Genomic DNA, 23,486 nt, shown 5'->3' on the forward strand with positions numbered 1-23,486 from the left:
GGGTTGGAAGAGGACCTGAAAGATCATCCACTTCCAATCCCCCTGTCATGGGCAGGAACACCTTCCACTAGACCAGGTTGCTCAAAGCTCTATCCAGCCCGGCCTTGAACACTTCCAGGGATGAGGCCTCCATAACTTTTTCTGGGCAACCTGTTCTAGTGCCTCACCACTCTTACAGTAAAGAATTTCTCCCTAATATCTAATCTAAACCTACTCTCTTTGGTTTAATGGCATCCCTCCCTTGTCCTGTCACTACATGGCCTTGTCAAAAGTCCCTCTTCAGCTTTCTTGTACCACCCTTCAGGTACTGGAAAGTGCTCCAATGCCCCTTTGGAGCTTTCTCTTCTCTGGCTGAACAACCCCAACGCTCTCAGCCTGCCTTCATATGAGAGATACTCCAGTCCTCTGCTCACCTTCATAATTTTGAGACCATCATTTCTTTTGACTAATCCTGAGCTCAAAAAAAAAAGTGAAGAAAACAGAAAAGTGTCATCTGATTGTCTCTTGAAGTTTTAGCAGACACGTTTTGGAGAATCATCTTACTTAACATTGCATTAACATGCATTTTCAGTGCTACTATGCTCATGTAGCAATTCCGTGCACTCCCACATTTACTTTTGGTACGGCAATTTTTTGATGCCAAAATAACACCAAGAAAAGCATCCTAGCGTCCATGATGGGCTTAATAAGGATTAAGCACTGTAGAGCTAACACACTGTCATCATAGCTGTATCTTCTCCACAGAATAATAGGATGAAGCAACATAATGCTACACTTGTACAGCAAACCCCACACCGGATGAGCCACACAGTTGTGTTGACAGCGTTGATTAACTGCTCTACCTTGCATTTGCAGAGATTAATTTCATGTGAAAGCATCCTAATAATAGATGTTCAGACTGAGCTCTGCTATTACACAACAGGACAGTAAATTGGCCAGTAGGAGATTCGGGTCTTGTTCAGAGATAATGATGAAGACCTGTCAGTACAGCAGTTGGTCTACTTCCAAACAACCTAAAAATGCATATCCTGCTTATACTGCTCACATGGCAAAACATGTCAGGACTTCAGTGTATCTAAAGGCCAACCAGACAATCAGTGGTTTAGTCTAACCCTGCTAAAATACCCTTTGAATACTTCTGCTTGATGCACAGTAAACCAAATCAGCTAAAAGGACGCCAGGTCTATAACCTTACTTGTGAGAGTATCCATCCACGTCTGCCTATTTTTCAATAAAACTAAGTAGGCAGTCATTCACACCCCAAATATATACAAATAAACCTTACTAGTCAGTATTTATAGCCTATTTTCTGTTGCATAACTTTTAACTAAAGTGGTACTGCAGTTCTTGTAAAGCCCCTCTGCAGAACAGACTGCAATTATTAAAACTCAGACATTATTATTTATGTGACTTTTTTCCTTTATTTCACTGTTGTCTGAATTATTTTTATTTTCATTCCTTATGGGGTTTTGTTCCTTCCATCCCTATTGAGTCACTGCAAGGCAAGAAGGGAATCTCAGGGGTAGGAATGCTGCTCAAAACCACTCAAGGTTCAGCAGGACAGGCCATATATCCATTCCATTTAGTTCAAACACAACACAAAACTTCAGAAGTCTGTTCCAGTTGCCAATTTTATTCAAAAAGTGTCTTCTATATATTTTAATATATAGAAATAAATATGAAAGGCCTATACAAATATGAACACTTATAGAGTACCAATACTGCCCTTCATTTTTTATACTGATCTTTCAATACATAAGGGGACAAAACTGCAGCAAATAGCCCACATACTTAATAAAATAAATTTTACAAAATCTCTGATAACAACATCTGTCCATGTCTAACAGAACCTTTTAGATTGAGTTCTCTTTTACATACATGCAACCTCAACACAAAATATGTTCAGCTTTGAGATGTTCACAACACAGACTGATGTACATTTTCCTCAAGATGGACAGTAAACAAAAGATCATACTTAAGTTATACTTCAATGCAGGAATTTAGCATTATCCTTTTTCATGACATGCTGTCTTAACAGTATTTTTGAAACACAGTCCAATAAATTAAAAGGAATGCAATCTTGCCTTCAAGTAAAACCCAAATCACTTAAACTTCAGAATGAGCATTTGCTGTTAAATAACATGATTCTTCCCAAAGCTTTAAAAATTTTAACACCACGTAAAACATTTTTGGTATAAAATACTATCATAAAGTAAGCCTTTTGCTTCCTGTGAACCACATTTGATAGACAATTCCCCATTAAGTGATATTTTTCTAACACAGGGCATCACCCACATGCAGTTATGCAATGTCACTAACTTACACATTTAAAAGAGCATAAAGCAAAGTACGTGCTTAAATGGTGAGAGGAATGACTACTACATCAAATACAACTGCTCCTTCAAATGTTGGTTATTTGTTGGGTATTTTTTGGGGGTGGGTATATTTTGCTTTAAGAAAAGGTCACACCTCAACAACATTGAAAGGCAACCACATCATATAGCAAAAACCACTTTTTTTCTGAAGGAATCTGTCCTCATCCCAGAACTAAAAATTCCCAGATTAATTAATTCTTAATTAATTTAAGAACTGTAGATCAAAATTCCTGGAAACTAGAAGAAATATTTCAGGTATTTCCTATATGGACAATAAAACCATAGGCTTTAGCTAAGAAAAAAATATAATTTGCTGTAAGTGCACAAAAGCGCAATCTTGCATCTCTCGCCTGTTGATTCAATTGTTTTCACTTAAGGAAAATATACAGAACGTCCCTCTCATTCATTATTTAACTTACATAAATAACTGTTTGAAGAATATATTTAATAGTTTATTCACATACTAAAGGGTATTTAGGAATGTCAATTCTGTTTTTCAAAAAAACGACTGCTTTTACAGTGTTGTAACAATTTTCTCTTTCCATCAAAATAAAGATTTTTGAGCTCATATTACGAAACACTATTCTTATTTCTACTTCTTGATGTTTGAATGCTTGGCTCATTGTTTCAACAGAGAATGTGTAGATTCACTGAGAAATAAATGGGACAAGTCTCTTCTCAAGGGCAGATATCCAATATGCCTTGGCTTGGAATTGCAGTCATGTTGTAGGGTTCTCATTCACAGCATCAATGTGGTTTCTGGCTTCCATAACAAACCTCCTTGATCACTGTAGTTCTCTAATCAATTTTCACTCCTCTGAACCCTTTCTGAGCTCACCCAGCAAAATGAAACATTTTGCAACACAGGTTTTGCAGGCATTGCTAGAGGTTCTGCAGGCCAAAAGTGGTGGACTGTTTCCCAGCAGTGTGAGAGTAACAACCTCAGGACAGTTTTCATATGTGTTGTATGGCATTAATCTGGCCCACAAAACCTCCTTACATTGATGACGGTCAAGACAGTAAGACTCCAGCTCTGCAGAGGGTTTGACATTCAGGTTAGAGATCCATCATGGTGGGGATGGGAGACAATGACAGACCAAAAGGATGACAGACCATATACATAAAGGCTTGCAGTACTATTTGAAAAAAAACCCCAAAACAAACCCAGATCAACAACCCAGACACTTCCAAGGTAGGAATGCATTTATCAAAAATTAAACTTTGCCCCATTATGAATGATTTGAAGTTTGGGTTCCTGAGCTTGATACTGGACAGGGGAAAGGGCAAGGCCAAGGGACTTCTATCTTGAATTATACAGCAGTATCATTAGGACAGTATTTAAAACCTATTATTAGAAGAACGAATAATTTACAAATGTGACTTTAAGAATATTTTAACTAAATAGTAGTTATAGAAGTTTAAGCTCAAAAGACCTTAATCTTCTTTCTTTTGTGTTTGAAATCGTTCCATTAGTGCCCTAAATATATTTCCTGGTATTTTCTGGTGTTTGTCTATGAGAGCTTGGACTGCTGCTTTTGTCTGTAGGGAAAGAAAAAAGATTTTGGTCAGAAAACCTCATTTTCATACTGCTCATATAATAACACAGTTTCTAGGCTCTTTTTAATCCTTTCAAATATGACAGATATATTGCAAATTCAAAATACTGTTCTTCCATATTTAAGCCCAGAGGATTTGATTGTGACAACACTGTCAAGAAACAGACCAACAAACTAGTATCTCTTACGTGTGATAGCTGTGTTCACAAGCTGTATTAGTGATACGCAAAAGTCAAATGACAACAGAGTGAATTCATGAAAAGACTTAGGTCTATAAAGCATGTTAAACACCTGCATGATGTACTGCAACTCAAACTTCTGCCTATGCCCAGGTTTGCATCAATAACACTCTTCCAGTGGGCACCACCTTTGACTCTACACCTGCTCAGAAGCAGCACTGGAAACACCATTGTGTCTCAGCACATTTGACTTGTACAAAGTAATGCCCTCTGGCCCCAAGGCCCCTGAAGGGTCTGGTCCTGTGACACATGCTCAGGCCCCTTAGCTGCATGTGACAGCAGCCTTCACTTTCACTCAAAAAACAAACAGGCCAAGGAGTCACAGCAGTTACTCTTATCATATAAAAGCTATATAGGGAACATGCAAAAGCAGGGCAACATGCAAAAGCTGGGTGAGAACACACTTCCTATTCTGCCCAGACAAGCACAGGCTAGGGAATTCTGCCCAAAACAGAAGAACAGAGATTTGCCTCTGTAAACCAGTGGTCAGCAAGGACAGATAGTAGTAGAATGTTGTTTGTTGGTACAAGCTCCCACTGTTCATATGAAGTAAGTGATCAACTGATATGTCCTGGGACAAGGACTTCATACATCTGGTCCTAAGTGATTGTACAGATCTAAAATTTGTATTAGGCAAAAATTTTGAGCTTTATTTTTTGCTCTATATAATGGGAAAATGCATACTGTGCCATAGCCTGAAACATGAGATACAACTTCAAAATCACTCTAAGTAGGATTCTAGGGAATTCACATTCTTGGGGCTTTATCTAGCAGAATCTGAACTTAAGTCAGAAAATAGTGAGGGTTGGCATAAGTGTAAGATGTCAATGCATGTCTGAAAATAACTGAAACACATTCTCTGCTGAAAGCTAGTTCTGAAGTCCTGTCAGAGTGACCCCACAAAAGAAACAAGCTGTGTTCCATAAGCAGGGCCTAACATACGGCAGACAAACATTTTAAGATTATTTTTGCAGAGATCTAATCATAGGATAAACAGACAAAGAGACAACTGAACTGACACCTGCATGGTCAAGAAAAGTCTCTCTCTCAAGTGAAATTTTTAGAATATTTTAAGTGACCATCTGTGGAGTTTTTAAAAATACCTGTTTCAGCCCACTCCATCTCACTGCTCCAGCACTTAACTGGTTTATGTCTTTGCACTGTGAAATCTATTAATAAACTGAATAAACATGAGGACCTGAAGATCCTTTCTCTAAGGCATGCAAATCTGAATTAAGAGGAACATTTATAAGTTAAATTGCTAGGCTTGAAGCTGTACAAAATAGAAACACACTAGGCAAAGCAGTGAAATTATATATTTTTTTCTTTTATTGTATGCAATTCCAACAGTTGGTGAACATAGATTTGCTGTTTGAAAGGCTTCCTTAGTATCTTTATGAAAACACCAGGAAGCAGAATGCTTCCTCTTGGGTGAAGTGCTTCTCTCTATCAACTGAGAACTGTCTTGTCTGACCAAACTTCTTCAGCCTTTAAAGCAAGTTGTTTCTCAAAGCAAATATAGGGTGAAATTAACTTTATAAGACCTAGAACATCTGCAAGTTGCAGTAATAAAAAATACAGTATTTAAGAACAACATTCAGAGTTAGGCAAGTACATGATTCCACCAATTTCTATAACTGGCTTCTAGACAGAAATCTCTTGACAAGACTATTGCAGTGGTTTTTATCAATATTTTAAATTTACATATATAGATATCTCTCTTACCTTTGTAGCTAGCTCCTCAGCAGTCATATTTGGTTCATATGGAATGGGTTCTCCAATAAATGTACGAAGCTTGACAGGAAAGCCCCCGTACAGAGGAACTACTGGCAATCTAATACGCTCATATAGCGACCTAAGTATTTCTAATGTGAAAAAATGTGGTTGAAAATGGGAGAAAGAAAGGTGGGGAAGGGAGAAGGGAAGTGGGGAAGGGTGAAGGAAGAAGAGAGAAAGAGAAAGAGACACTGGGATTATTCTGTAAAGTTTTTTGTCCCCACTATGTCTTAACATTGAAACTGGCTTGCAAAGTAATCTAGCTCCCAATCCAAACTCTCAAATAATGTGGCATCTCAAGTGCTATCCTACCTTGACTTTCATTTCCTAAAAGCTGCATTAATGCTTATATCAGACTTATTTCTACTCTAACTTGGTGTGAAATCTTTCCTCCAAAGAGTAGCTGAAACGAGAAGAAAGAAGAGGAGAGAAATTCAATAGCTGCCTCTCTGGAGAGGAAGAGAATCTTACACAATACAGGTTACAGGTTCAGCTCATTTGACAGGTTAGAATTAGAAACTAGTATTGGAAAACTGCATGTTCAGTCCCATTGCTGTACAGGATCAGAAATAGCCTTATCTGCCTAAAAGTCAGTCATGCTAACATACCGAATTGCTCTTTCAGATCACACACTGGTGGCAGTTAAACAACAAAAAGAGAGAAAAAACAGGTATTTCAAACAGCTCTAAGAGGACACATTCTTCTCCACATGTCACCTTCTAAGGGTTTATCCCAAATGTACCCAGAAGAGATTCTTTGAAAAATAAGCACTAATATTATAGTTCTCAATTTCAGACAAGAAACTCCATTAAATGGCATGCTGGCATAAGAAACTCCTTACTGATCAAGACGTGGAATTTTCTGTACATAACCTATAAAAACAAAGACAAAACCACTGAAACTGGAGTAACACCTCCAGTGACCAAGAAATTACACTCCTCTAACAACTCTGTTGTAGAATGCAAGGAGCATAAATGATTTTGGCTTCAATTTCCTCTGTTTGGGATTCTCCTAAACACAGCAACAATTAATTGCTGTTGATTTTTGTACAGCATGATAAATGTGTGAATTATTCCAGCTTCTGCATCTGATGCCTTGGCTTTCTCCATGCAATATATTTCTCCTCTGAAACGAAGGGGAAGAGAAACAGAACTGTGCTGCCCTGCAGCCTTCTGATGAAGGTGATGATGCCATACTTGAGGCAGAACACTCCAGTGGTATGGAGATTTGTTCAGGTCCCTCTGCTAGATAGTAACTAAGAGATATAAAAAAGAGGGAGTTTAACACTAGCAAATGAGCAGAGATGTGGGCATCTAATCATCCCAGAGATGGACCCCTCAGACAAAAGACCCATCTATTCATTTTCTGGCTATAGAGATAAGGAAGGAGAGGTGCCAAATGCAAGGTTTTGTGAGGAACCACAGGTCTAGTGCAGAACAGAAAAGCAACTACAGATTAAATGTAGTTCAAACCATTCAAGCTTTAAGTACAGGTAGAGGTGTAAGCACAGAGCTTTAGGAAAACAGGAATACTGTGTCAGTTGCCAGCCTGCTCGCTTTGCTTCTTAACAGACAGCAGGAAACCTAGGGTTGGCCTAGCAGATATAAGCAGAGAAAAAAGTGCCTTACATCTTTCTGCGTTTTTCTGGCTCCTTTTTTCTTTCTTCTACTGCTTGTGTAAAAGAACACTGCTATGTGGAAAGTAACCTAGATGAGCCAATATCACATCTAATGCAGATATTAAATCCTAATAACATCTCTGAACTCTACCAGAGAGCAAACATCAAGAAACAAGGCTGTGTTAAATCTCAAACTTATGAGGATTATTTCTACAGAGATAGGCTAAACACACATGGAAAAATAAACTACAGAAAAATAGAAAATATCTTACTTATTCCTCCTAATGTCCTAAAGCCTTCTCGAACATTTTGTGTAAACATAGGAATGATGGGCTAGGAGGGAAAAAAAATAATTAAGAATTTAAGATAGCACTATCTAAAAAACTTCTACCTCACTTAATTAAAAGGCAAATTAATGTCAGAAGTGTTTCTCAGACAAGGATATATAGAGGGCAAAACAGATATTCTGAAGTTCTTCTGTGACCTTCTGCCATGAGTATTCAAACTGAAGAATACCACAAGATTTCAGTGAGTCACTGTTTCAGCAAGTCTATTAGAGCAGTCCAGAATTCCAGAACCTATGGAGCTTTCAGGTGTCCCTCCCCCCAACTAGCAGTGTTTACACAGTTGTGACTTAAGTGCTTAAACCTCTTACCTAATTTGTAGTTATGCTCAAAGGGAAGGATTCACAGGATTGGGACACTAAACTTGTCTGATTCCTCTCTGCTATGATGAAGGTATTGCTTCACACTTGATGTGTCATATTCAATACATGTCCATGACTTATTTCTGCTGATGAGTACTTGGAATGGTGTTGAATATTTCAAGTTTTTATTGCTGTTTTTAAAATTGCAAACAGCTGTCAAGATTTACAAGAACTGTGGGGGGGTTAGCTACTATATAAAGTTTTTCAATAGCATTTTATAGTATGTCCCCACTATACACTGCATCATCAGAAATACAGAACTGTTTATGGGATTTTCATGAACTCAAATTCTTTTAAACATTTTAAAGACAAGCATGGGGATAAGCTATACATGTAACTTTCCAGACATGCATCAAGTTTGGGGTTTTTTGAGAGGAAAAAAAGGTCTGTAAATAATTACAGAGAATAAAAGGAAGTGCAGTTGCCTAAACTGAATGCATACAAATGTCTTTATTCTTGAACAATCTTATTTGGAACATCTTACTTTTGACATAGAGGTAGAAATTTTTGTTCATATGACAGAAACTCTGGCAAAAATCTGCTGAAATAAGACAACTTCAACACGTTGAAGGTCCTAGTTTTAGACAAATTTTTCTGATATTTTAGACAAATTCTTCTTTCAATGAGGAGTTCCGCTTATGATTCAAGGTGATTTAAAAGTTCATCTTTAATCTAAATAAAGATGCTTTTCCCACTTTCAGCCTGTCGCTGACACTCCTTCTATTTTACTGCATCTCTCAGGGTTTTTTTTTAGGGGGGGATGAAGCTACACACCTTGTGAGTGCATAATGGGAACCAACACACATCCAATTAAATAAATGCAACTAGCACAATCACAGCTGAATCTCAAGTATAGCCTTTCACATGCTATTGTAATACATTAGTAAAATTTAAACCTGTTGAAAATACCTGCTTAAACAGTGTTATTTTCCTTGTGAGAAAAGTGATGCACACTTGGGTCTTAAAAGTATTCTATTTCTGTGTAAAATCCAGAGATTGAACTAGTCTGTCTTTGACAGTAACTAAATATAAAACTCCTGGTGTGAGACTTGCTTTTAAATTAGGTATATGCAGACCTATGGACATATGCACGCATCTTCCAAGTACAAATCTAGAACAGGAGGGATTCTGAAATGATTACTAAAATAGTTACAATTCAAATATATCTCACACACTGTCGTGCCTCAGCATTTGGTCCCCTATGAATAACAACCTGCCTGCTGACCAAGCCCAATGCTGTACATTAGAACTGAAGAGTTCATGCCAGTGACCAGCCCTGGACATTCCTCACTACCATAAAATGCCAATACAGTACAAAGTGTCAGTGAATCTATACCCTGCTGGGTCACACCACACTTCAGCAACAGAACAAACAGAAACATGGAGTTGGACTCTATGATCCTGATGGTCCCTCCCAACTCAGCACATTCTGTGACTCTTGATATAGAGGGTTGCTTCCCAACCATGCTGGTCAGGGAGGGCTAGGCCATCACAATACTAACCAGCTATGTATAAAACAGCACATGCTTATAAGGAGAAACCATCTTGTATTTCATCTCTTGTTCTTTTGAACTCTGGATTTCCTAACCACAGTATTCTTAGCTGACTCATAAGCCCTCTTATCTATCAAGAGCAACAAAAAGAGTCAGGAGATCTAGTTGTGAGAGCAAGTAGACCATACTCATGACAGTCAGAAATCTAACATCAAATACATGATAATCAAAATAGCTTTCTCTGGAAGAAAGTACTAATAACTTAGCTTTCTTTGCTTCTCTTCCATTACGTGTCATTCTTACCACTTTTGCATCAATGGCCACCTGAGCAAAGCCCTTCCGATCGCTCCACAAAATATTGTACGTTTCATCACTGAAGAGAGCTTCCCGAAGTCCTCCTGGGGCAATGGCTAACAGATGACCCTCCTCCAGAGTCCTGACACAAGCTTCTTTTGGTCCATGTATAACTCCAAATACATCAAGTAGTATTCTGAAACCTGCAGGGTTAAGATAACATTAATTCCAAAAGTGTTAATTCATACTACCAGGGAGTACAGATTCCCAGCACAGAACCTATGGCTAAAATTTAATTGTCTAATAAGCTGTGGCCCACAGTCCCCAAGAGGGACTGAAGCATTAAGTCTAACTTACAGATTTTGGTCTGCAAAGTTGAAGATTTAGGGGTTTCAGTGGCTTTTTGCCATAGTAAAGTCAGGTGCTATCCCACAGTCAGGACTAAACTGAAAAAGAACTGTCAAGCACTCTGAGATGTCTTTCGCATGTCCCTTCAAAGGAGGTGTTTGACTCAAGGGCACTGGCTCCTTGCCCAAGCTCCACTGTTCAAACATAGCACAGTCCAAATAGAGAGCAACAAGAAGCAAACTAGGAAAGTTGTGGTTCTGTTTTGTGAACTTCAGCAAAGAACAGTAGTGCATAAGGTGGAGAATGACAAAGAAAATGCATAATTCTCTGCATTATGGATCACTGCAGCAATTGACTGGTTCAGTCTGAGAGTACCTGGATGGCATTTCATACAGAGAAGCATCTGGTAAGCCTCAATTGGGTACACTCACCTTCTCTTAATATTGTAACTGAAATCTTTTACCTAATGTTACATAAACTCTTCATATCACCTTAAATTTGACATGTCATTTGGACTGTACCCTTCAAGAAACAGTAGAACATCAAAAATTTGCTACAATCATCAAAAGAAACACATCTGATCAATTTAGACAACTAGCCTATTGTTAAAGGACATAACTACCACAGACCTCTGTTTGCAGGAAATAAGTCCTGTTTGGTTGGTTCAATAGATTTTAAACTTATACAGTATTTATGAGTAGTGCATACCAAAAAAGTAACTTTGGATGACTGGGCAGTAAGGGAAACATTATTTCTCTTCCTTGAAATTTCCCACTGAAGCAAACAACCTTATCAGCCATAGAAAAGGATGAAGAACTGATCTAGTCAAGTTTGCCTCTTAATAACAAATGAATAGCTGTAACTATAAACACACATTTGCTATATACACACACATGCTAAAGGAGAGCCCAAAGAAAGTTATGAAGACAGAGGTCTATCTTCTCTTACAGCCTGCATAAACTAAGGGCTTGGGAAGAAAAGCATGAAGCGACACATTATTAGTTTATTCTTAACTAAACTCTGATCTCTAACTAGTCTTTTTAACTGGTGTGAGTATAATTACTCCCAACTCATCTCCATACCCAATCAGGTTCTGTCCATACACATGGCCACAAAACACAAGCTGCATTACACCTGTCTCATATTTTTCTGTGCCTGCCTCACACACTGCTGATGACACTCAGTCTTCATCCAAAAGCATTTGCATGGAAGAACACCTGGAATTGAAAGTCATTTCTTTCAGGTGCTTTTTTTTGGGGGATTTTTAATAGCTGATTTTTACAATGCTTGACATTCCCAAACTAATTAAAGCTCTCTGGAATGTACCTGGTGGTAAAAAGCTGCCTGTCTCCAAGTCCTTTCTGTCAGTGAGCTCAGAGACAGACAAAACAGTAATGAAAATGGTTGAGATGAGCAGGAAAAGAGACTCCAAGGAAGCAAGGACTGTGACAGCACCGTTTCTGCATTGGATACACTGAGGAAGGGGTGAGGGGGAGAGCGTGTATGACAAAGCAAACACCATGAATTTTTCCAGTTCATTTATCAGTAAAAAAAAAAAAAAAAGAACAGAATATTGTCAGAATACAGACAAAAAAATGTACTAAAGAATAGTTGTCCAGGGAGGTTTTAAGTCCTCACAAAATTTCTCAGCTGTATATCCCCCTTTGATTAGTATCAACTTTATATTCTGAGCAGTGCTTCACAGCCTTGCCAGCAGATCACACATTACTATTGATATCTCTGCTTCAGTACCAAAGAAGAACTTGGCTCCCTTAAATGAGCTGAGACATGCAATCTGACACAATAGCCCAGAAAGGACAGCCAGGGTACCTGTGTCAAAGGCAAAGGTCACCACAAAGTTAGAAGAAACACTAGGGTAGCACCAGGTAGCACTGCATGAAAGGAACCAACAATCTGTTTTTCCATTTTAAATAACAAAACAACTCTCTAAATTATCTAAACACAATTTCTCAGCCATGCAAAACATTTTCTTCCAGACATCAAGAAGTTCAAACTTAATTTTATTCCACAGTTCAACCCAAACTCTGCCCTTTGCCTCAACATACTCTTCACCTATTTTCCACAAGACTGTATTGGCAGAAATGTTTGAAAACCCCTTGAAGAGCACCCAGTAAGGCATGTAATACTGCTCAACTTGTGCACTATGTACATTTTTCTATCTTAGCCCCAGTGACTGTAATATCAGGGCTGTCAGCTACCGGATAGCAAGGATGTCATCGTTTTCCCATTTTCCTTTAGGATCCCAACAGTGAGGAACCATTTAGACCACTGAATCCAACCTTCCATAATTGTAGATAATTCACACAATATATATCTGCAGAGCATCTAGTCCACAAGATACTTTGCAACACCTTCTGCATGTAACAGACAAGAAGCCAAAGCTCCTTTCCTCTGCAACATTACAGGAAAGGGACTGTCTTAGTTACATAAACTAGCAGGCATCCTTTTAAAGATGGCTCCTAGACGACTTCAGGAAGCAAAAATGGCCCATACTATAGCAGAGGATGATGGAGAACAACACAAGTGAAATCTTAGTCCTCTCTGAATACACTGGGAAAAGGCTTTCTCCTAAACTTAGAGAAGTCAATGGTTTTCCAAGCACTACACAGCTAAGAGTCTAAAGGAAACAGAAAGCGGGAATATTTGGTCTGTTTTTCCCTGTGGCAAACCTCTAGTTATAAAAGAAGGAAAAAAGAATTTACATGACCGCATTTTATATCCCTCTCCTCCAAAACGTAAGAAAAGCATACTTAATACCGACACAATTTTGACACATCCATGTGTGTCTAAACAGACTCCCCAAATGCACTGCCACCCTGTCCCATTTCCCCTGCACTGAGCATAATAACTTTTGGTTAAAACATCTTCTGAAAAGGCATCCAATTTAACCTGAACACTTAATCAAGATCAGACAGCCTTAGTATTAGGATAAAATTATGCAGTCTTTCTAGTTTGATTCACAAGGAAAGCAGCATCTACCTGAGCTGTCAGTCAGATTACTGTGCTTATTTTGAAACAATCCACAACATTTTCTGGGGTCTTTGGACTTGTCTCCCTGAATAGCCTTAATTCCTTCACAGAACCAGAGAATTATGTAGATTAGAAGGAAGCTCTGGAGGTCATCTAGTCCAGCCTCCCACTCAAAGCGGGTTCTACTAGATCAGGCTATTGAGAGCCTCACCCAGCAGAGTTTTGAAAGTCTGCAAGGATGGAGATTCCCCAAGTTGCCTAAGCAATCTCTTCAGATGTCTGATCATTCTCATGGTAAAATACCTTTCCACACGTCTAATCAAAATGTCTTGTGTTGCAACATGTCTCTGTTACTTCTCAATCTATCGCTGTGCACCTGTGAGAAGAGTCTGACTCCCTCTTCTGCCCACCCTCCCACTAGGTCACTGAAGACAGCAATAGCATCTTTCCACACCCTTATCTGGTAAACACCAAACAGATCCAGTTCTCTCAACCTCTTTTTGTACACTTTGCGTGCTCCAGACCCCCATAATCCACTGAACATGCTCCAGTGTGTCAGTATGCTCCCTACCAGGGAATCCAAAACTGGACACCACATCACGGATGTGCTTGCACAGGTGCCACGCCAAGGGAAAAAAATTTCTTCACCCAAACCAGTGGCTACATTCATGCTACAAAAAGCTCACCATGCAATTCATCTTCTTTGCTGTAAGGGCACACTACCAACTCACATTCAGCTTGTTGTCTACTAGAATCTTAAGTCCTTTCCTGCAAAGCCCCCTTTTATCCAGAGTACTGCTGCACAGAATTGCTCATCCCAGCGGCACAGCTCTACATTTGCTTTTGCTGAACTTCATAATATTTCTGCCACTTGAATTCTATGAAGTCACTCTGAGAACAAGCTTTAATGCCCAGTATATCAGCAGGTCTCCCAGTTTGGTATCACCAGTGAATTTCCTGTGCATGCTCCAGGCCCTCGTCCAGGGGTACTATAAAAACACTACGCAGCAGTGGTCTCAGTATCAATCCCTGAAGAATGCCTGTAGCTGTTGGCTAGATGTTGTACCACTAAAACCAGTTCTTCAAGATCAGCTATTCAGCAAGATGTTTCTGCAATGCTACTGAATGATATTTGGGGGACTCATACGTATACTCCCACTTAGCAGAAAAGTAGCAAAATATAACACCCCATTTGATAAACATCTGTGCCTATAAAGATACAATACAGAGCCAAATCTGCATCATTAAGTAGGTTATATTAATCATCCGTATGCAAAAGATTTGATGGCCACTGATAAATGAATCTGTTGGCAAAAGCAGTTGTAGAGGCAAAGCAATACTGTAATCAGTATGAAAAAGTTCTTTTCAGGAACTAAGGCTGAAGTAAATCTATACCACCAAAAAGACAATTTTCTTGTATGAGTTGGTTCTACTAAAAGCACCAGTACGCTACAGGATTCTCCTTGTAACATTTGTGAATTGACAGGCCTTTAATCGCAAACCAAACTTGGGAAAGAAAGTGGGTACTACTGCATTTCACACAGACAACAAAAAACCCCTCACACAATCAATTTCACCAACTGTCAGTGCATTTCAACAGGCTATCCAGCCAAAATCTTGCCCTAAACATATTTTTCATTTTCTATCTGCTTCTCCTCATGTTTAACACCTCTCTAGCTTTCCTCCAAAACAGATTCTACTCAAAACAGTCTTCCTGGGCACAGGTTCTACTGCCTGCCATCCTCAACTGGAAAAGAGCTGGGTGGAATAATAAAATACACTGTCTCTTCAGACTAGTATTCTTAACTTATAGGGCATTTGTTCCAAAAAGTTTAATTCTTAATCAATTCACACCACTCATTCTGCCTATATTAATGAAAAAAAATTTTATTGAAATCTTTGCTAATGATTAATACAGAGAACACTGCTTTTCCTACAATCTTCTTTTCTTTGTTTCTAAACACCCTAGAGTCATTGGAAAGTGTTGCCCAGACAGCACTATGTCCCACCCTTGCATGGGCTAGTCTCATTGTTCTTTGTAAAGAACATGGTCTGTTCCAAAACTTTCACTGAATTTGTCTGAATGTCTGTTCTGAAAGCTGTGTTCCTGCAACACAATTTTTTATTAATTACACAATTAAAAAATTCAAATAACAATTCCAAAACTGCTTGTTTATAATGAAGTGTGTTACCTGGTACTCTAAAGACAAAATGATCAGCTACTACGTTGCAGCGCCTCTTCTTCATTATATGAAGTCTAGCTGTGAAATAGATATAGTCAACAGGAGTAGCTCCATGATAAAACACAACAAGTCCTGGTCCTTGAGGAATATTTTCGACACCATGAAGCTCATAACCTGTTAGGAGTTAAAAATGTAGCAGGTGTTAAATTTTTATACAATTTTATCCCAAAGAAACTAACTTTGCAGTAAGCTGGCAAACTAAAACCAACATGGATTGAGAAGTGATAAGAACAATGTGACCGATAATAAGTCAAGAAATAACTTGCAGTATCTACAGGAAATACAAGTTGCTTCAGAGAAAATACAAGTTTCATTTAAGGCACCGCACTTAGAGAAAGAGAAAAAAAACCAAAAACCCAGCACTAAAACAAAACACCCAGTCATACCATTTCAAACTGTATAATTTATCCTTATTTTTTCTGTTCACTGTTTTCAAGGCTGCAAAGTCCTCTGAATCAATCATTCAAAAGAAATCAAAATACAGACTGGAGTGGTGAAACAACTATTTCAAGGTATTATTAACCTTTCAAAGTTTATTGCCATAAGTGACTGTTTTAGAAGATTTGACATGGTATCACACATTTTCATGTCTCCTTTTACTCCAGGATATGAAGCTTATCTTTGCTTCTTCTCTCCAAGTTATACCTGTTCCAGCTTTCCATCACTATATACTAAAAGCTATTTGGGACTATATGGGTCTAGCTGAAAAATACATAAACACACATAAGCTTCTTCCTGACCTCACATTTCTATTCAAGTCACAGGGCAGAATATATTTAATTAACACAAAATGCATCAGTTTAGAACACACTCAGTTAACACCCAGTAGTACAGATACAGTATCTTTTTTACTGTATACTTTTATACTGTATCTTTATACTGTATTTAATAAAATAAAACAAGCAAAAAGAAAACACCCCAAAAAAAAACACCCCTCAACCAAATTCTGTCACATCTTCCAAAGTTAATCAGGTCTGCAATTCCTATTCCATTAATTTAATTCTGAAGGTACTCTTGGCTCTTCTCTCTCTATTTTACTGTGGAGCTGTAACATATTGCAAATGTATCATCTGTCACATCCCAAGGGATCATTACTGTGCTCCATGCCAGCCAACTAACACACATGGAATTGGCATAATACATGTAAAATTACAGGTATCAACCAGCATATTTGGGGCTTTTTGGTTGTAGGGTTGTTTTTTTCTCTTCTTTTTTTATTAATGCTGTTAGATTTCAGGATGGAAAGTTCTTCTTATGATATCCTGATGAATCAAGTGGGGAAAAAAATAACTGGAAAACATTTCATTCTTTAGCAAGACAAGTGTATAGATAAGAGGGAAGCAGCTGGCAGGGCAGAAAAAAGTCACAGCTCTCAATGAGGGACCAGATAAGAATCTTCTTGCACAAATAAAATGTCAGACCTTATGAAAAGAAAAAGTTACTAAGGATTAAAAGAGTCAAGGTTTTAAAAAATAATTTTCTTGTGAAAAAAAAGTAAATAGCTTTTTATTGTGAAGTGAGCATTTTAAGCTCTTTGATGTAGCTGTTGATTTTGATGTAGTGTACTTTCTTAGATTTGAAAGTTACATCTTAGTCTTACAAAGCCTATCTGATACAGCTGCTGCACCATCTGGTTATCAATGCCTTGAAAACCCACTTCTCTTTGACTAGAGAACAAATAGAGATGATTTTCAAGAAGGATTTATTGTTTATGTAAATTGTTCTTAAGTATCTTTTTCTCCTTTAGCTGCATCTAGACTGAATGACTCTGAAAGAGACTTATGATTTCCTTAGAGAGAAAAGCCAAATCATTTATTAAGTCTGTCTTCATAAAGAAGTAATAGCAGAAGGATAAAGAACAAGGCCCTTAGTTTTGACATTCTAGTAGAGAAAGCAGTAGTCCAAACTACAAAAATAAAGAAAAAAGTAGGGTTCTGTAACAGTGTCAGGCTCTGAAGCTAATTTCAAGAAGGAACTAAGTGCTCCTTTTAGCCATCATTTGGCATTTCATGTAAGACTGGTTAAGTGCAATTAAACTAAGCTAACATGTGCTGGCTGACATACTAGCTATCAGGGAACTGGCATTAAACTTCCAGTCTTCACATATTAACCCTGAAATGATACAGTTAATTGATCTAGTTTTTAACACAACACACATTTCAGGTCTTCTTCAAATGAGGAAATCCAGGAATTAATAAAAAGCATAAAATGGGAAAAAAAGGCACTTTAAAAAATTGTGCATATATTCAACCAGAACGGAGATGTCACTTTATAGCTGCAAAGGAATAAATGCGTAAAAAAAAAAACTTACATTCAAAAAAGTCTCAATGTCTTTTTTTTTTCTGCCTCAAGCACCACTGACAGTCATTCATAAAACAGAAAAAAAACCCTGGCCTGAACTGGCATGCACCAGCAGCAACAATCAAGCATATCTTGATAATCTTGAAAACTAAACAAGGAATAAGAGCTTCAGAAGCCTTAATGAAAGGTCAGATCTCACTTACCATGCCATATTCTTCCATGTCCATCCCATATGGTTGCCAACATTTCTCTTGCAGCTATCCAAACATCATGGGAATAAGCTTCCTTTATTTCATTCTTCCTTTTATAAATATGAAGCCAGAGAATGGAAACATAGAAGAGAATGACAATAACTCCTGGAAGTACAAAGACTAGTACAAGTGGAAACAGCACCCATAAAATGTAAAATGCATAACTCAGATAATCTCCAATATCCTCCACACCAGTCCATTCTTCCAGAATGTAAGTCAGGCAAGTTAAGTAGGACATAGTTGTCGGTCCTGCAGTACAGGATTCATTTTCACCTGTCATCTCCTGTTTAAAATAAAATTTTAAAAAAATATATGAATAAATCTTTCAAAAAGATAGATCTGTCTATACTGTTTAATCATATAATAAACCTCTCTCATGCATTTTATTCATATACCATTTACCCCACATCCCAGCAGCACCTATTAGAAACATAAGAGTTTACACAGCAAAACTTTTACTTGATATTTACAGTCCCTTTCTTTTTGGTACTGGAAATGCTGACAATTCTAATGGAGAAAGATGGTGCCACTGCTTAATTTCAGGCTAGGATTTTATCTCACTGAAAACTGCTCAACTTGCACAGACCCAGAACACTTATACTTTTACCAATACCAATTATTACTGGATTTTTGAATTTCAGAAAGCTGTATTGATTAGTCTAATTTATTGTTACAATAAAATAAAACCTTCTCTCAAGCACTAACTACAACAGGAAACAGCACAATCTCAAATCCAGTGCTTTAAAGAAAACCTTCTGAACACTTCCACTCTTTGTAAGCCTAGGACATCTCTGGAAGAAGACTCTCTCAAAAAAGAAAGTCTCAGCCCTGGAGAGACCTTAACTTGTACAAGGAAATTTACTGATAGTGACAGGTCAAGACTCAGAGCACAACACTGAGAGGCAGCAGAAAGGACAAGGGAAAAAAGTTCACAAAAAGTCCTCTTTAGAATTTTAACTGCTCTGGCTTTACTGTGGCTATTCATAAGAATCTCTCCAGTCCAGTACCAGCTCCTAAAAACTTACCAGCCCACAGAAGTCAAGCCTGCAATTTCAGGCTTACTGTAACTCTGGAGCCACATTTATTTTTCTTAGCTTTGTACAATTTAGGGGACAACTTGCTATTCACTTCACCTTATAAACACAGACAGCCTGAATGCTTGGCTATTTTAACTACAATGCTTGAACAGCAAACCTAATACCTCTGGGTACAAAAATTATTCTAGGCTAGAAAAAACTGGTTGATTAATATTCCAGCTTCTGCTAGTCAGGACCAAGAAGAAAAAATGTTGCAACTGCAAAAGAGGCTTGTAGAGAGAAATGGAAGAACGGCATTTCTAAGAATGAAATTAATCTAAGCTTAAGGCTGCTGTGTTTTGTTTATTAGAGTGTGACTTACAGCAGGTATGACTGCAAAGCTCCTATGCCTAGACAGACATGTACGTCTACCATTGTTTTACTCTTGCTCTGGTTTTGCAAGAAACAAGAGACTGAAATACAGAAGATAATATTGCTTTCAGAACACCAGTGACGACAAAAATTACAAAGCAGATCAATTTTACTCCACATTTGCTAAGGAACATTGAAACACATACTAGAGTAGAACTCATTTCACTTATTTTCCTACCTCAATTTTCCCTCACATTCTGACAGAGCAAGGATGTCCCTTTCCCTTTGGTTTTGGAAATCAGCCTCTACTCACATTACTCAAGGTACCTAGCTCCTATTAATGAGAAGAAAGCTAATCCTTGCTCCCACAATCCACGGCTGTTCCAAACTAATTCAGGCTTACGACATTTTGCTCCTCGGCGTGTTCTTGAGGACAGTGTGATGGGCAGCTGATTTATCTCCAGCCAGTACATGCACACAGCAGTAGTGACATGTCCTTCACTGAATTCATGCACCCCTGTCTTTGGGGTGTGAATTAGGGGGAAAGGATGAGAGAGAAAGTGTGTGGGAGAGCAAGAGAAAGCTCTTTTTCATTCCAGTTGCCAGAGCTGAACTACAGAACCTGTCAGGCAGCAAACACCCACAGCAAGTAAAAGAAACACAACTTGTGCGACCAAGCAAGATTTCAGAGTAATATTCAACACCACAATATTAATCAGATTGTTATGTCTGGACTTCTCCAATGGTTCCACCTACTACCTAGAGAACAATATGGAGTATGGATTATGGCACTGAAGTATTGTTTCAAAACTGAGAGGTGATTATGTAGCTTAAAAGAAAACTTATAGCTATACTCTCTCACTTATTATATACTTTTGCTTATGGCTTTACCCAAACCCCAAATCCTCCATCAAGTAAATTTAAAATCCTGTTCACACATGTCAGTCTTGCAAAATATTACACGTCCTTTTGCCTGTAATGTTCAATGCAATACCTCAAACGCAATCACCACAGTTTTTAAAGTTTACTTGCATATCTGTGTGCTAACTTGCAACAGAAAATAAGATCTCACGTTTTCTGTGCTACCATCCACAGAGGTAAGAGCTAAAGCACTGCCTTCCCTCAGGAACAGTCAAACCTACCATGAACAATGCTGCTTCCTCATCTTGAAGAGCATCACAAGATAAGTTATACTGAAATTTATACTGTCCAACCTCTTCCTAACTAGCCAGTTAAATCAGATTGCCCAAGGACATATCCAATCCAGTAGTATTCTGGACTGGATCTCCATGGACGGAGATCCCACAGCTTCTTCAGGCCCCTAATCCAGTGCTTGAATACCTTCATTGTGCAAATGTTTTTCTTTGTTCTAGAGTTCCCCCTACCACACCTTGTATCTGTTGCCTCCTGTCCCTTTGCTGTGAAAATTCTACTTCCCAGATCCATTAAGAGCAGCAGTAAGGTCATTACAATGTGGATGCTATGGCAGTGAAGAAGAGAAGGCAGATTATGAATCAAAAAAGCCCAGAAATTCCACATTGAACAGAGGTTCAACAGGGTTCTTATGTGCCACTAACAGATAACAACACTGGTCTGTTCCAACTTGCTGTTGAGCAGTTCAAAATGCACATTTTTAAGTTCTAACTTGCTAATGCAGCAGCTTACCTTTTTCACTAGTTCACAAAGACATAACTTCTCGTTTGACTAATTACAGTGCACACCAACTTATGCCTACACTTCAAGCTTTATGATGTGGAAACAAGGCTAACACACAATTCCCGTCACTGACTTCTGCACATGACCCAGGAAAGTCCTTAACTAAACTACAACGGAGGCCCTCGGCTGCAGTCAGCAGATGCTGGGATAAGTGAGACCCTACTGATCAGGACAGAAGGAGAGATTATGGACAGCATCCCGCTCTGCCGTAAACGACACACAGCACCATTCCTGCATACATATGCAATGTGCAAGTGAAACCTCTGGAGGACAACCCAGTGTTTCCAAACTAGAAAGGCACTGAGAAGCAGCAGCTACGACACGTCCCTGCCAGCAGAAACACAGGGCTACGGAGGGCGTTTCCACCAGAATTAGCACTGCCACCACAAGCACACCAAAAAAACCTCGAAACAAACGAAAAGTACCAGAAAACCCTGATAACCCTGATAAAGTCACCTGCGACAGGAGAGAGCCTAGAGGATGGTTTAGCCCTTGTTTTGACCCAAGAATAGGGCGGGCGCTGGTGCCGGCAGAGCGGTTCCCTCAGCGGGCGGGCGGGCGGGGGAGGTCGGGGCTCGCTTTCCCGACCAGAGGGACTCAGCCCCGGCCCGGCTTTCCCCGCCAAGCGCCCCCGGCTCCCACCGCAGCCCTGTGACTAAAGCAAGGCCCCGAGCTCGGCGGTGACAGAGGCCACCACGGCGAGTCACCTCCCGCCCGGGCACCCGCGGGCCAGGCCCGGGCCGGGCCCCTCCACCCGCCCGGCAGCGCCCGCTCACCTTGCCCTGGCGGCGTTGGGACCGGCTCCGGCCCCGCGTCCCTGCCGGGGCCCGCTTTTACTCTCCGCCCGCCGCCCCCGCGGAGGCTGGGTGCCCGCGGGGCGGCCGGGCCGGGGCGGCTCCCGGCGGGGGGCGGGGGCGGGCGGGCGCCCCGCGGAGCGGGGGCGGCGGCGGCGGCGGCGGGGGCGCGCAGGGCAGCGGGAACTCGGCGCCGCCGGGGGCGCGGCAGCCGCCCGGACCCGCGTCCGGCACGCACCGCCCGCCGCTTCCGCCGCGGCGGCACGGGGCGGGCGCCGCCAGGGGGCGCGCGGTCCCCGCGAGCGGGAGGGGCGGGGCGGCGGGGACAGAGGGCGCCGCCTGGCGGCGCGGGCGGGAGCCCGGAACTACGGAATTCCAGGGGGGATTGGGTTGGGAGAGACCGCCGAGGTCATCGGGACCAACCCATGACCGAACACGACCTTGACACCTGGCCCGCAGCACTGAGCGCCACGTCCAGCCTTTCCTTGAACACCGCCAGGGACTCCACCGCCCCCTGGGCAGCCCATTCCGATGTCTCATCTGTGAAGAGCTCCCTCCTCATGTCCCACCTAAACCTCCTCTGGTGCAGTTTGGGACTGTGTCCTCTCATGCTGTCTCTGGGTTGCCTGGGGAAAGAGGCCAAACCCCAACCGGCCGCAACCTCCTTTCAGGGAGTTGTGGAGAGTGATAAGGTCACCCCTGAGTCTCCATTTCTCCAGATTAAACCGCCCCCAGCAGCAGGCACCCACTGCTCAGCCTCCTGCCTTGAGCACCGCATGCCTCCCAGCCACCCCTTCCCTGGTACCTGCCAGGTGGGTGCAATCCTCCTCCTCCTCCAACCCCGCTGGTGTTGCCACAGCAGCAGCAGCAGCAACAGCAGAATCCATGCCTGGCACCCACCTGGCACCCACCACTGCAGTACCTCAGCGTTCCAGACACGTTCCGGTTCGGACGCAGCATTCACGGTGCTGTTAAGGCATTCCTGGCTGCCCGACAGCTGTGGTTGTAATCCCTGGATTTAGGTATAAAAATTTTAAAAAATAATGGATTCACAGATAAAAATCAATCCAAGAAGTAAGTAGTGTTCCAGTGACACCAGGTGCACACGCAGGTATTGATGCAGATACCCTACCTGCTAAGATGGCATGGAACACTGCCATGGCTGCGCCCTGAGCCTTCAGTGGGATGTACTTGGCCAGCTCTTCCAGATGCCCTCTTGCTGTGCTTTTCTGACCAGCTCTCTTCTACAGGTACATCATCTGCCTGTTGGATGTCTGCAGCTGCTCACTTTAGCAGTTGGACTCAGTTTACCGTCTAACTGTGTGCATTGTCATCCAAGGAATAAATGTGCAGTTGTACACACTCTTTACCATGAAACTGCTTCCACTGTCATCCAA

The 23,486-nt window shown here is 40.4% G+C and overlaps 1 protein-coding gene across 2 annotated transcripts; it reads right to left on the minus strand.

The window, feature by feature from the left end:
• Window positions 1-1,613: 1,613 nt before the first annotated feature.
• On the minus strand, window positions 1,614-23,069 carry LOC136564916 (DGAT1/2-independent enzyme synthesizing storage lipids-like). 2 transcript variants are annotated; one of them, XM_066563246.1, is made up of 7 exons: window positions 22,990-23,069; window positions 18,144-18,474; window positions 15,589-15,753; window positions 10,067-10,260; window positions 7,837-7,897; window positions 5,896-6,035; window positions 1,614-3,914 (listed from the first exon to the last, which is right to left on the minus strand). In XM_066563246.1, the coding sequence occupies exons 1-7, from the start codon at window positions 23,047-23,049 to the stop codon at window positions 3,810-3,812; spliced, it is 1,056 nt and encodes a 351-aa protein (XP_066419343.1). In that variant the 5' UTR covers window positions 23,050-23,069; the 3' UTR covers window positions 1,614-3,809. The 2 variants fall into 2 exon arrangements, with proteins under 2 accessions (XP_066419343.1, XP_066419351.1); XM_066563254.1 differs by lacking the exon at window positions 22,990-23,069 and adding an exon at window positions 22,072-22,186.
• Window positions 23,070-23,486: the final 417 nt, after the last annotated feature.

This window comes from Molothrus aeneus, chromosome 1, assembly GCF_037042795.1.
Source record: "Molothrus aeneus isolate 106 chromosome 1, BPBGC_Maene_1.0, whole genome shotgun sequence".
Classification (NCBI taxonomy): Eukaryota; Metazoa; Chordata; class Aves; order Passeriformes; family Icteridae; genus Molothrus; species Molothrus aeneus.